This window comes from Petaurus breviceps, unplaced genomic scaffold (genome assembly GCF_028583685.1).
Source record: "Petaurus breviceps papuanus isolate PSGF00001 unplaced genomic scaffold, PetGlider_PUasm1.0 140, whole genome shotgun sequence".
Lineage (NCBI taxonomy): Eukaryota > Metazoa > Chordata > Mammalia > Diprotodontia > Petauridae > Petaurus > Petaurus breviceps.
Genome location: NW_027185698.1, coordinates 53,611,035 through 53,624,665, shown reverse-complemented (window position 1 = coordinate 53,624,665; position 13,631 = coordinate 53,611,035). Strand labels below are relative to the sequence as shown.

General features: G+C 45.3%; 1 protein-coding gene across 1 annotated transcript in view; it reads left to right on the top strand.

Annotated features, from left to right (window-relative positions):
- OTOG (otogelin) overlaps positions 1-13,631 on the top strand; it is a 100,937-nt gene that overhangs the window by 80,457 nt on the left and 6,849 nt on the right. The window contains exons 40-50 of the mRNA XM_069073475.1: positions 270-490; positions 3,455-3,593; positions 3,919-4,113; positions 4,878-5,090; positions 6,716-6,820; positions 7,058-7,165; positions 8,075-8,176; positions 10,411-10,509; positions 12,007-12,047; positions 12,712-12,787; positions 13,005-13,183. Coding sequence (XP_068929576.1) covers positions 270-490; positions 3,455-3,593; positions 3,919-4,113; positions 4,878-5,090; positions 6,716-6,820; positions 7,058-7,165; positions 8,075-8,176; positions 10,411-10,509; positions 12,007-12,047; positions 12,712-12,787; positions 13,005-13,183 — 1,478 coding nt within the window. The remainder of the gene's footprint in view (positions 1-269; positions 491-3,454; positions 3,594-3,918; positions 4,114-4,877; positions 5,091-6,715; positions 6,821-7,057; positions 7,166-8,074; positions 8,177-10,410; positions 10,510-12,006; positions 12,048-12,711; positions 12,788-13,004; positions 13,184-13,631) is intronic.

Here is a 13,631-nt window from a genome sequence, read left to right as displayed (position 1 = left end):
AGACCTGCCTAGCCAGAGAGGCCTGTATTTTAGTCAGTTCTCAGTTTCCCTCAGAGTTAGCAGCTTGAGGTGTGTGAGGTTGGTTTTTCTAGAGGTGACTGATGGGTGTGGAAAACCAGAGTCTTGGAATTGGAACAGGGACTGGCACAGGAGATAGGAATTTAGAGTTGGGACATCCATGTTCTCTGCTGTGATGCTCAGCACCCCTACATTGGCTGATCCAAGCTCTCCAAGGTGGTACTTGTCACATCATTCCATTCTGCCTGTAGGTGTCTGTGATGGTGATGTGGCCAATGACCTCACCCTGCCCGATGGCACTGTGGTCGAGGAAACTGAAGACCCCACTCCTTTTTTGGACAGCTGGCAGTTGCCCAGCACCTTGACATCAGTGGGTCAGTTCCGCTACCGGGAGGATAGCTGTGCCACCGCAGACTGCTCGCCTTGCATCCGCATGGTCTCCAACCGAACCTTTAGTAGCTGCCATGATTTTGTATGTTCCTTCCTGGGAGGATAGAAATGGAAGAGTTGGGAGGGAAGGACCCATCAGAATGGGATGGGACAGGAGATGATCAGTGGGTGTAAAAGAGCTTGGGCCTTGCTTCCTTAATCCATAACCCAACCTCAGCCCTGTGACCAGGTGACTTGTGTCCCATTAGAGCCCCTGGATCCCTCTTTGGCAGCCTATAGGGTTCCCATTGGGTGATATCACAGGGAAGGATTAGTGATCCAACTAAGCTAGGGGCATGTACTAAGAGTAACATAGTTGTCTATAGCAGAGTTTGAGGCCTGATTCTGGAATTGGGATGAGCCTGGGGTGGCAGCAAGGTAGACTAATACTAAATGGTCTCTCTGGCTCCCTATAAAGTTACGTAGAGAATGATCCTGGTGAAGAAGTGAGGGGTGATAGAGAATGTACAATGAACCTCCATGATGCTTCTGTTACTCTCTTAACCTAGAGTCTGTGACCTTGTTTTTAAAAAAACTGATAAATATTTCAATATAATTAGTTTTCTTTATAATCTTATTTTATTTTGTGCATTAAAAGTTAATAACCCTTGTTCTAAATATTCTTTACCAAAGTGTTTGTGGAAGTTGTGACCCTAATCTGTCTATTGTCACCTGCCCTAGTCTGACCTCTAGGGTGCTTCAATTTCCCAATCCCTTATCCTTAGTTGGCTAAAATTCCATTTTCCTTTTAGCTCATCAGACGAAAGATTGAATTAAAAAAAATTAGGGATTAGGACTGGACCTGTGATTTTCACCAGCATAGGACATTCCATGGTGTGAAAATTCCTTGTAATAATGCAAGTCAGCACCTACTCTGCAACTTAAAATGTTAAAGAATTGCCAGCCCAGCCTGTGCAGCTTTGCGCATGGGAATGCTTAACACATGACTTCTGTAAGTAACATCAGTCAGGTCAGCAAGCATTTATTAAGCACCTACTACATGCCAGGCACTGTGCTAAGCATTGAGGATACAAAGAAAGGGAAAAATAGTCCCCTGCCCTCAAGGAGCTTACAGTCTAAAGGGGGACTATGCAAACAAGATTATAAATATACATGTGTGTATACATGTATGTATACATGCACTGACCCACAAACATATATACACATACATATTTACATATTGTAAATATAAATAAAATAAATTGGAGAACACCTCAGAGGGAAGGCATGAGCATTCAAGGGAATTAGGAAAGGCTTGTTGCAGAAGGGGAGACTTTAGCTAAGATCTGAAGGAAGCCAGGGAAACTAGATGGTGGAGACAAGAAGGGGGAGAATTTGGGGCATGGGAGACAGTCAGTGAAAATGCATAGAATCAAGGGATGGAGTGTTGTGTGTAAGTAACATCAGAGAGGATGATGTCACTGATCATAGTGTACGTGGAGGGAAGTAAGGTATAAGACGGCTGGAAATGTAGGAAGGGGATAGGTTATAAAAGTCTCTAAAAGCAAAACAGAGAAATTAATATTTGATCATGGGGGAAATAGGGAGCTACTAGAGTTTACTGAATGGGGGTGGGGATGGGTAGGGATTGATATGGTCAGATCTTTGGTTTAGGGGGATCACATTGACAGCTGAATGGAGGATGGTCTAGAGTGGGCAGAGACTTGAGGCAAGGAGAACAACAAGCAAGCTATTGTAATCCAGGCATGAAGTGATGAGGATCTGCACCAAGATGGCAGCAGTGTCAGAGGCAAGATGCTGTAAAGGTAGAATTGATGGGATTTGGTAACAGATTGGATCTAGGGATAGAGAGGATGAACTAAGACTGACACCAGGTTGTGAGCCTAGTCATACCACTGATAATAATAGAGAAGTAAGGAAGAAGGGAATGTTTGGCGTGGGAATGGTAGGGGAAGATAAGTTCAGTTTTGGTTATGTTGATGTCTATGGGAATCCAGCTTTAGATATCCAAGCTACAGTAGGAGGTGCAAGACTGGAGATCGGTCCCTTCACCAGGGTCATAACCATGTCACACTGTAGATGGGGACAGCATACTCTAGGAATTCTGCCTATGATGGTTTGGCTGGGGTATGTAGAGGAAGGAGGGGAAGGAGGATGGGAAGGAGAATGGAAGAAGCATTTATATAACACCTACTATATACCAGGCACTGTGCTAAGTGCTTTTTATGGATATTATCTCATTTCATTCTTACAACAACCTTGAGAGGCAGATATTATGACCCCCATTTTGTGGTTGAGGAAACTGAAGCAAATGAAAGTTAAGAGACTTGACCAAGTAATACAGCTATTAAATATCCGAGACCAGCTTTGTACTCAGGTTTTCCTGATTCCAGGCTGGAATTGAGAATTTTGTGGTTGTGTTGTTAGAGGGGTGATTTCCACCAGTAATAAGGAAAAAGTCATCTTACAATGTCACCCAGACTTGGGACCTGGACTGGTCCATAGAGTGAAACAGAGACTCTTTGAGAATAGCTACTGCTTTTAGTTTTTACACAGTGACTTTTACATGTCTGTGTATAGCAGGTGCCTAGTAAAGTCTTGTTGAATTGAAACAGATTTGTCCAGGAAGGAGATCAATGTGACTGAGGCAATGCTCCTCAGTGGGTCCAGGGGCAGAGTATGAAGATCAGCATGGGGGGACTGTGTCTGCCCATGGTCCAAGCCTTACAACTTGAGTAGGAATGTGGTCTTTGACATCCAAGGCCTCATTGCAGTTTAGAGGGATACCCCCAATAGGGGAAGTAAGTTAGGGAGGGCTTCCTGAAGGAGGCAAGTATGTAGTGTTTTAAAGAGGTGAGAGGTAGAGGGGAGACAAAGCTCTGGCACTTGACATGAGAGCTGTTCTCCTAAGGACCTGGGGAACAAGGCACAGTAAGTGAGGAGAACTATCAACATAGGGTGGTCCCATTGGGGATGGGCAGTGATGCCCCCAACTCAAACCTTTGGGGGAGTAGGCAAATGGTATTAACTTGGTGGTCTGCTCCAGGTAACCCCAGAGTCGTTCTGTGAGCTGTGGATCAGAGACACCAAATACGTGCAGCAGCCCTGTGTGGCATTAACTGTGTATGTGGCCATGTGTCACAAATTCAACGTGTGCATTGAGTGGCGGCGCTCTGACTACTGTCGTGAGTTGGGGAGGGGAGGAAGGGAGAGACTTATTTGTCACCACCCATCCACCAATCCTGCCTTCTTCTCTGTCTCTTCCCTCTTTCCCCTCATTCACTCTTCTCTAATGGCATCTGCTACCATCAGCCAAAATTTACCCTGAACCCACATTTCCGTATATATCTTATATGTATAATATTTGACTGTCACCCCAATTAGAATGTAAGACCTTCGAGGTCAGGAATAAGATTTTTACCTTGCTTTGCACCCCTAGCTCTTAGCATAATGTCTAGTACATGGTAAATATTTGATAAATGCTTTGACTGCCTGCTGACTTCCCTCCAGCCTTTTTATGTCCTGGAGACTCCACCTATCAGGCATGTGTAGCAGTCTGTGACACTCCCAAGACGTGCCAGGATGGGGGGCGGGAACCTCCTGACCCAGAGCTCTGTTCTGTGCTTGGAGAAGGCTGTGTGTGCCCCGAGGGCACTGTCTTACACAGGCTCCATTCTGCACTCTGCATCCCTGAGGAGAAATGTGGTAAGTTCCATCTATGGGGTCGCATAGTCTGTCACACAGGTTTAGTGGAGCCAGGGATCAGAGACCATTGAGATGGAGGGGAACACAGACATATTCCCTCACTCTCTGATGTTGGGAAGGAACAAGTCTAGAGCCCCAAACCAGTTGTCCTGTGCCAGCCTGCAGGCTCTAGCCAGCAGAATGTAAGCTCCTTGAAGGCAACGACTATTTGATTTTTGTCTTTGGATTGCCAGCACCTAACACAGTGCCCCTGGCACATAGTAGTCAGTACGTGTTTGTTGATTAATTGATTGGTTTTAGATTCAAAATCAGAGATCAGAGGGAACAGGGGAAGGAGGCAGGTATAGGAGGGATTGGGGAGGATGCCCTGTGATTAGCACAGGGATAAGGGGGAAGAGGGGTGCATTTCATGTCAAGGCTCTTGTCTTGTTCTCTAGACCACATAGTTGATCCAGTATCCCTGGGGGTGATTACCCCTAAGCAGACTATTCTGACACTGGAGTCAGAGGATTTGGGTGATGACCTGTGTGACCTTGGACACGTCATTTCTTCATCTCCTTGGATCTCAGTGGGCTGGCTTATATTGCTCCTTGAGATTCTTTCCATTGCTAAATTCTATGCATTATACACTCTAGTGAGTGTAGGCTATACCCTTCTTGTACTGAGTCTTGCTCTGTGGAGGTGGGAGAATTAATGTCCCAGAGAGATCTCAGTGAGGCTAGGTCAGAGTTCCCCCAGCCTCCCTCACCTTCCTGCCTTCACAGCATGCACAGACAGCTTGGGTGTCCCCCGAGCTGTGGGTGAAATCTGGAATAGCTCACTCAGCGGCTGCTGCCAGGACCAGTGTGTGGCCCCCAACACTATCATCCCTGTGGATCTTGGCTGCCCTGAAACCCAGCCCAGTGGGTGCCAGCGCTTTGGTGAAGTGCCCCTGCAGCTCCCCACAGAAAATCCCTGCTGCCTGAGCACAGTCTGTGGTATGTCTAAGTCAGGCCATCCATTGGCTGGTTTTGGATCTCTCCTCATGCATAATCGAGAAAAATGATCCTTGCCTTGGCATCTCTCAGGTTACTAGGGGATTACCAGCCTTTTAGAGCTGGAAGGAAATTGAGAGGTTTTCCTATAGTTATTAATTCATTAATATCAACATGATCATTAATAATATTCATATGAACCATTAATATATTAAATAATACTACTATAATTTTTAATATTAATGTGTTATTATATATCCAATCCATTAATTTTATAGACTTGCCCAGAGTCACTGTTTGCTAGGCATGGACCTGGGATAAAAGTTCAAGACTCTTGGTCCAATTTAGTTTTCTCCCTAGTACATTAGATAGCGCTTCTAATTTCTTCTGAAGCATCTCCATGAAACAGGGTAGGGAAATGGAAAGAGTGCTGGATTGAGCCAGAAGACAAGGCTTTATCCTGGGCTTTGAGTGTCTTAAACTCTAGACCACTGAGGAGATATTAGCTTTCTTCTTCTTGTCCCCCAAGTGTAGAGCTCAGATGGATGACTGGGAATTGCAGAGAGGCAGATTTGGGCTGGATGTGGGATAAGACTTTCCAGCAATCAGAGCTGTCCATAGGCTGCTTCAGGGGTTCACTGGCTTTAAGTCAAGGCTGGAGGACCCCTCATTGGGTGTGATGTAGAGAGGATTCTTGTTCAAGTCTAGGTGGGACTCTATGGATTCTGAAATGACCATAAGGTCCCTGAAAACCCTGGGATTCTATTGATCTAAGTAAAGAGCTGGATTTACTCTTTGACTTTCTATATGACTTTGGGAAATGTGTAAAATAAAGGGTTTAGACACTTCCCTTCTATTAGTTGAGAGGTCACACATGCTGTCATTTTTGACAGTTGGACCTGCTTAGTCATTTGACTTTGTTAGCTGGGGAGGTTCAAGTAGGGATTGGGATATACATTAAGAAATGACTGTGATGTGAAATACATTGATAAAACTTTACAAATGAAGGCATTGGATGAGATCATCTCTGTGACCCTTCCAGCTCTTAAAAAGGATATTGATTTCAGTTATTAATTTATGACCATTCTGTTATCTAATAGATATCTAACAATTTTAGGTAGAGAGGTGGTAGAGAGTATATTTCCAAATAGAGGATCCATGCCCCTCAAACCCATTAGACTATAAGATCCTTGAGGCCACAGATTGTCACTCTTCATGATAGCTGTATCATTCCATGCCCAGTGCCCAGAACAGTAGCTTATTCACAGAAGGAGCATAAGTGATGGCATGCTTATGCATGGAGATGGGGAGGCAGGTAGAGGAGTCTGGGTTCAGGGAAGCAGGTGAGCCTTTAGTTCCTCTGGGATCCCCAGGGGACTTGGAGCTCAGAGGGTATCCTGCTGACTCCAGTCTGGAGTACTAGGTTGGAGGTCACGATGCTGAGCCTAGCATGTGGGGGGTCCAGTGGAGGTGGGCTAGAAAATGGGTAAGGGTAGAGATCAGGAGCCTTCTCTGAGCATCAAGTCGGAAGGGGCTTGATTGACTCTCTGAAGTCCTTCCCCATGACTGAAGCACAGACTGGACCTGGGGACCTTCAGTGACTCTGTTCTGTTTTCTTGCTTGGTTAGTGTGTAACCAGACACTGTGTGAGGGGCTGACTCCCACCTGCCCCCCTGGGGATAGGCTCCTCATGCACTATCAGGAGGAATCCTGTTGTCCAAGCTACACCTGTGGTAAGTGAGCATCCAAACTGGGAGCTGCCTTCTTCCCTCTGGGAAGAGGGGCTCCCAAGGGCCCAGGGTCCACCAAGTTAGGCAGCTCCCAGGGATGGAAGATAGGGGTCTCATTGTGGGCACAGTGGGGGAAAGGAGACCTACGAGGGTCACATTAAATATTGCCTTCCCTGGATCTGGATGTGGGCTTTGGCCAGATGTAGGGATGGGGATAAGGGCTGCTTGACTTTCCCCCAGAATGTGACCCAGAGCAGTGTGAGGCCCAGCCCGATCCTCAGTGTCGCCAGGACCAGATGGTGATTGCCGGACGGCTCGGGGACACTTGCTGCATCTCCTATTTCTGTGGTATAGTGGCTGTGGCATATCTATTGATGAGGCAGGGCTGTCTCTTTCCACTCTCCCCCCTTAGAGAAAATCAAACCCCTACTCACTGCATCATTGTCAAGATCAATGACCAAGGCAGGAGGAGGCAGTGACTTATTTCAGCATCTCCAGTATCTGGGATGCCCACATTACCCACCCATAGGTCTTTTCCTCCCTACCTGGGCTCATAATGGCTTGTTAAAAGAAGTAGAAAGGAAAGGTTTTCTCCAGATGCAGGGAATGGTGGTAGGGAGAAGAGATCATGGCCCTCTGCCCAACATCACAGGCTGGTGTCAATCCCTGTCATTGGGGAAGAATTGGAAGAGGCTAAAGGTGACATCATTGATAAAAGATAGTGGTGTGCAATGGAAAGAGCACTGGCCTGGGAAACAGGAGACCCAAGTTCCAATTCTGAGACAATTATAAGACCTGCGATCAAATCCAACTCCAGACACTTATGGGTTGCGTGACGCTGGGCAGGTCACTTGCAAACATAAAACTCCATTTGCCTCAGTTTCCCCATCTGTAAAATGGGGGAATAAAAATAGAAACTACCTCCCAAGGTTGTTGTATCAAATTAGATCATATTTATAAAGAACTTAACAAAATGTTAGCTATTCATAATGATTATGATGATGAATCCCAGTTCTGCCACCTGTTCACTGTGTGACCTTAGGCAAGGACACACAGGAGACCTTTCTGATGAAGCCCTCCCCAGGACAGGACCACCATAAGGCTCTGACAACCCCCTCCCTGATTTAGATGTAGACCTCCCTCTGCAGCTCCTACTCTGTTCCAAGACTCTTGGGCTCTCTAGCTGGCCTCACTGACTTCCTGAGCCTCCCTGTTCCAACTGATGTGGTCTTTTCTCTTCTCTTCCTGCCTACACAGCCTGTGCTACTTGTCCGGACCCGATACCCACGTGTCAGGAAGGGGAGGTGCTCACAGTGGACAGCGACACTGCAGAGTTTTGTTGTCCCCTCTATCACTGTGGTGAGTCTGTCTTGGAGGGAGCTGTCCACAGGTACAGAGCATGGGACCTTCCAGTGACCCTGCCTGATGCCTGAACTCTAGCTCCCTGCCTTAGGAACAATGGAGAGAGTGTCCTCTTAAGGAAACCCCAGAAAGGTCAGATTTGGGCCCATTAAGCACCTAAAACAAGTTACTGAGGCCTGGAACAAAATATGGTGTTGCCCTGAATAAGTGGGGAAATAGATCGTCACTGCTGGAGAATCCAGAATATTTTTAAAGGAATCTAGTTTTAATATTGTCAAGACTCTGCAGGTCCTAAAAGTGCCTACATAGCATTCCTTGGGGGCATTACAGATGCCTGGCTGAAGGGGCTTGTTTCAAGACTTCGCAGGTGTATCCATCTCCCATTGAGAACTCGGGTTCTAACACCCTAACACCATGCTGATAAATAGCTCTGAAGGGGTGACACTGCCTTAGCAGACCTCCAGCACTTCGGACAGTGCCTGGCACATAGTAGACACTACTAAAATGTTTGACTGATTGCTTGAGACTTGGGTTCAGATCCCAGCTGCACTCCATGCTAGCTTCTGTATCATTTTAGGGTGGTTGGAAATCTTGCATTTTGTTTATTCTTGCAACAGGGTTACCCTTTTAACAAATGTTAAAATCTGTTTTGTTTTTATATTATAAAAATTTATGGATTACCTCCACTCCTTGAGAAGTCTCTTATATAGAACTATAACATCTAAGCAAAACTAATAACAGTGACCTCATCTGCATATGTGTGCCGCTTCCCACATTCATAGCCACCCCTCTCTACTTCCAAAAAAATTCACAGAAACCTATTTTCTTTCCTTCCCCTCCTACGCCATTGGGGAAAAAGGGGGAAAAAAAGCAAATTCCTCACAACAAATATGTAGAGTTAAGCAAAACAAATCCCCTTATTAGATGTATCCAAAAATCTCTGCTTTCATTCTGCACCCTGAGTGCATCACCTCTGGTAGCAGGTAGTTAGCATGGGTCATTATTGGTCCCCTGAAATCATGGATAATTATTGTATTGATCACTGTTCTCACAAATTTTTTTATTTTAAAAAGGAAGAAAGATCTGGGGTGTTTTTCTTGGGAATATAGGGGTCTAGAACTTAGCCTTATGTGACTGGACTATTTTGGTTGGGGGGTGGAAAGGTGGAAACAATGAGTTGGGGAAGGGTAACTCCAATTTAATAAAGTCAGTACTAATATGCAAATATTTCTAATTACAAAATAGATAGATCAGGGGCATAATGGAAAGAACATGTCTCAGGGTTAGGAGGCCCTGGTTTTCACTCCGGTTCCCACTTATTAGGCAAGGCATTTAATATTTGAGAGCCTCAGTTTTCTCATCTATGAAGTGGGAAAGATGATCTTTGTACTATTCACCTCATACGGCTGGTGGTAGGAGAAGGGCCTATAAACCTTAAAGCCCTATAACAGTGTAAGCTATTATCAGGGCCTGATTTGATTTAGAGAAATTTGATTTTGGAAGGGTACCTTAAGGTCACTTTTCTCGTTTTTTCCCTCTCTTATAACAAAAACAAACGTTTAGGTTTTTAGCTCCTAGCCCCCAGTGACAATGGAATCGTTATGGCAAGGGACCCTAGCCAGGCCACCCTTAGGATAACTTTTGAACAAGAATCTGGTCCCCCAGAGGTCTAGCTACACATCTATTGGTTGAGCCAGCAAATCCAGTTGCCCAGAAGGTAGGCATAGCCAGCTCTACATAGAATAAGGCACAGCCAAAGCTAGACCTTCTCTGCCCTCTCACATGCCTCTTGTACTCTTTCCTTTTCTCCTTCTCTCCCTCTTGTCATCTCTTACAGGTCTTTCCAATTGATTTTAAAGCAAGTTTGTTCTTCTAGAAAAGTCAATGGTACCACCTCTGATGCCCCCCTTTACACATTATGTTCTCATTGATCAATCATCTTTGCTAAGATTATCACAGAGTTCAAATCCTGGAGATTAAATTTGAGGAGGTTTTTAATGGAAAGTCTTACATTATTAATATAAACATAGCACAAGAGCTAAGCCTAGGCTACCCAAAGACCCTTGGGTCTGGCTAGAGAGATGAGCTCATTCAAGAGGTTTTAGGAGTACCTGATATGAAACTCTGTTTAGACACCTAATCGCATGTCAGGACTTCCCCAGGGTTTCATGCTCAGACATTGGGTGGTTACTTTAATGGCCCTGGTCTAACCTGTCCTCTTTTCCTGACAGAATGCCAGAGTTTTCGCTGCCCCCAACTGCAGTGTGGCTTGGGCACATCTCTGGTGGAGGTGTGGAGCCCTGAAAGATGTTGCCCATATAAATCATGTGGTAAGTGAACTCCTGGGCAATGATGCTTAGACTGGGGACATTGGCTGGCTCCTAGACTCTTCTCTTCTGGGAGATCTCAGTCTCAAGGAGATTCTGAGCTTGGGAGACTCCATGGTGATAATTACTGAAATCTGACTGCTTCCAAAGGATTCCTTCTGAGGGACTGTGGCAAACCCCTTACGTCCCATTGCTCCCAGTGCTGAATCCTTTGGTCTCTTCCCTCCCTAAGCAGAAGAGAGTAAGAAACACTCCACATTGCACCAGCTAGTGTAATACCTATGAGGTTTTTCCTAGTCAGAAGACAGGCTCTTACTTAATAGGCCATCTCGACCAACTTTAGTACTCTTTCCTTTGAAGCTAGAGTTTGTATTTTTTTTTCTGAGATATATACAATGTCCAATATACATGAGGATTAGATTCAAAATTCTTTTTTGTTAAAGAGCTTGGAGTCACAAAGATATAAACTTATTAACATATAGTTTTTTAAAACACATTTTGGCAGAGCTTGAACAATATGTTTCTTTTCTTTTCAAGTTTCATTAATGGCTTATTTTTTACAACATGGTTATTTCTACTTTCAGAGAGCCTTCCCTTAACAGCACAAAAAACCAAAACCAAACTGCACCAGGAATCTCACTCACCAGCTGCAGGCAACATTCCATGCCCATAGTCATTGAATTGGACATAAGATTTAAGAGGGACCTTAGTGGTCATCTAGTCTAACCCCTTGTTTAATAGAAAAGGAGAGTGAGACCCAGAGAAGCTGCTCCAGGTCATACAGATGTTAGCCAACAGGGGCAGGATGTGAACCCAGGTTGTTCGACTGAAAAGGTGATGCGCTTTTCCTGCTGAACTGTACTGTCCTCTGCCTTTTTAATAAAAGCAGGACAGTACATTTCCTCATCTCCCCTCTAGGATCAAACTTGGTCACTATAGTTATATACAGCCTGAAACAAAAGTTATAAACAGAAAGATAGGAAGAAGTTTTTATCTCACTTATCTTTGAAAACTAGTCTTCAGAGGTAGAGAGTGTAGTTGCAGATTGAGGCATCTCATTGCTTCCTCCCCACCTTCAGTTCTTTCCCTCTGGTTGAGAAAACTTTGATGTTTATTTTCCTGGGTTCCAGACCACTTTCTACTTCCTTACTCCTGGCTACAAGTCATGTGCGGAAATAGATGAGAGCCTGAGGTCTTTTCTGGAAGGCTGTGCATATACCTCATGCCTGGATGTAGGAGTCAAGGCTCTGGAGCTGTGGCCTTGGTACCAATGGGTAGCAACTTGCTTTTGTTTTTGGAGGGCAGTTGGGGTTAAGTGACTTGCCCAAAATCACAGGGCTAGTTTTTGTGTTAAGTGTCTGAGGGCTTATTTGAACTCAGGTCCTCCTGATTACAGGGCCAGTGCTCTATTCACTGCGCCACCTAGCCACCCCTCAATGGGTAGCAACTTGGCTTAGCCATCCCAAGCTAAACCTGTTTCTGGTCCTTCCTATCTTTCAGAATGTGACTGTGATACAATCCCTGTACCTCAGTGCCACCTGGTAAGTACCCTCAGCCTCTCTTTCCTCTGCTCCATATCTTAGTTTTCCTCTGTCCTTTTATCCCCTGTTTACTCTTTCCTTTAATTGAGAGGAAAGAAATGGTGGGTGGAGGCTCTTCTAGGAGTTAGGAGTCAGGCTTTGCCACTAACTTACTGTTATCTTGAACAATTTAAAAAGCACACACAACATGAAATATTAAAGCTAGAGATGCCTACCTGTTTTCACAAATACAGAAACTGAGATCTAAGGAAGGGAAGAAACTTTTCTAAGGTCACACAGCAAGTTAGTGGCAGGATCAAGATAGGAACCAAGCCCTGTGACTCCTCTCCTCTCTCTTTCTCCTCTACCCCAAAATGCCTGTCGTCATCTCTATGGGCTTCTGTTCCTACATCTATAAAATGGGAATGGTAAGCTTTGACTTGTGACCCTCGCAGGGATAGATCCCCGGTTGTGCTTTGGGTGGGCCTGTCCCTTTTCCATTGATTGGCTATGCTAAGAGGTTAGGAAGAAATGCAATTCCCCCAGGATTGTGAGGCCACCTTCCAGTGTCTGGTAGAGAGGAAACAGCAGCCAGGGCAGGGATGCCCTGGTCCTCTCTTACTATTGCTGGGCAGAAAGACTGAGTATCCAGAGAAGATTGACACTGACCTCTATGTGCCTTCAGTGGGAGCTACGGCAGCTTGATATGGAGTTCACACAGAGTGCTGAGAATGTTTGTGATTGTGTCAAGTACAATTGTGGTGAGTGAACAGGGGGAACAGCAGGGTGTTGGCAAGGCCTATCCAAATCCAATGGTTCCACCAGTCTCCATCCATGGTGAGGGAAGGAAGTCTGTCTCTGAAGTGACAAACCTGTTAACACTAGGGATGGGATGGTTGGGTTGGAAGTCAGTGTGCAGGGCCTATCCTCCTCCCTCTGAATCATGACTGTGATCAGTGTGTGTCCCTCTATGACCAGTGAAGGCCCCAGTCTGCCTGAGCCAGGAACGTGGGGTTCTGCAGCCTGGCCAGAAGGTGGTGGAGCTCTCAGCTGATGGCGTCTGTAGAACCTCCCACTGTACTGATGTACTTGACCCCCTTACCGACTTCTACCAAATCAATACTACATCTATTCTCTGTGAAGTACAGTGTAAGGAGGTAAGATTCCACACACAGTATGACTTGGGGGGCCTGGTAAGAAACCTTCCCTTTTCTTCTGAGATGCTAACCAACTTCAGGGGTTCATAACCTCCTGAAATGGAAAACGAATGAATGGATGGATGGATTAGAAACAGTGTCCTGATCAAGGATTCTAAGTAGAAGGAAACTTAATATTTCAGAGGAATAGAGGGAAGGTAGAAAGTAGTTAAGGAAGGAAAACAGGATCATAGTAAACCATGACCCATGGCTCAGGACTGTTCTACAGGATGTAAGACTGAGGCAATACTCCTGAAGTATCTGGAGGATGATGGCAGTTGTTCCCCACCTTCATGGGAGTTTGTGTGTGTGTGTTTGTGTATGAATGTGTGTGTGAGAGAAAGAAAGAGATGGGGATGAAGGAGAGACAGAGACAGAGACAGAGACAGAGAGAGAGAGAAAGAGAGAG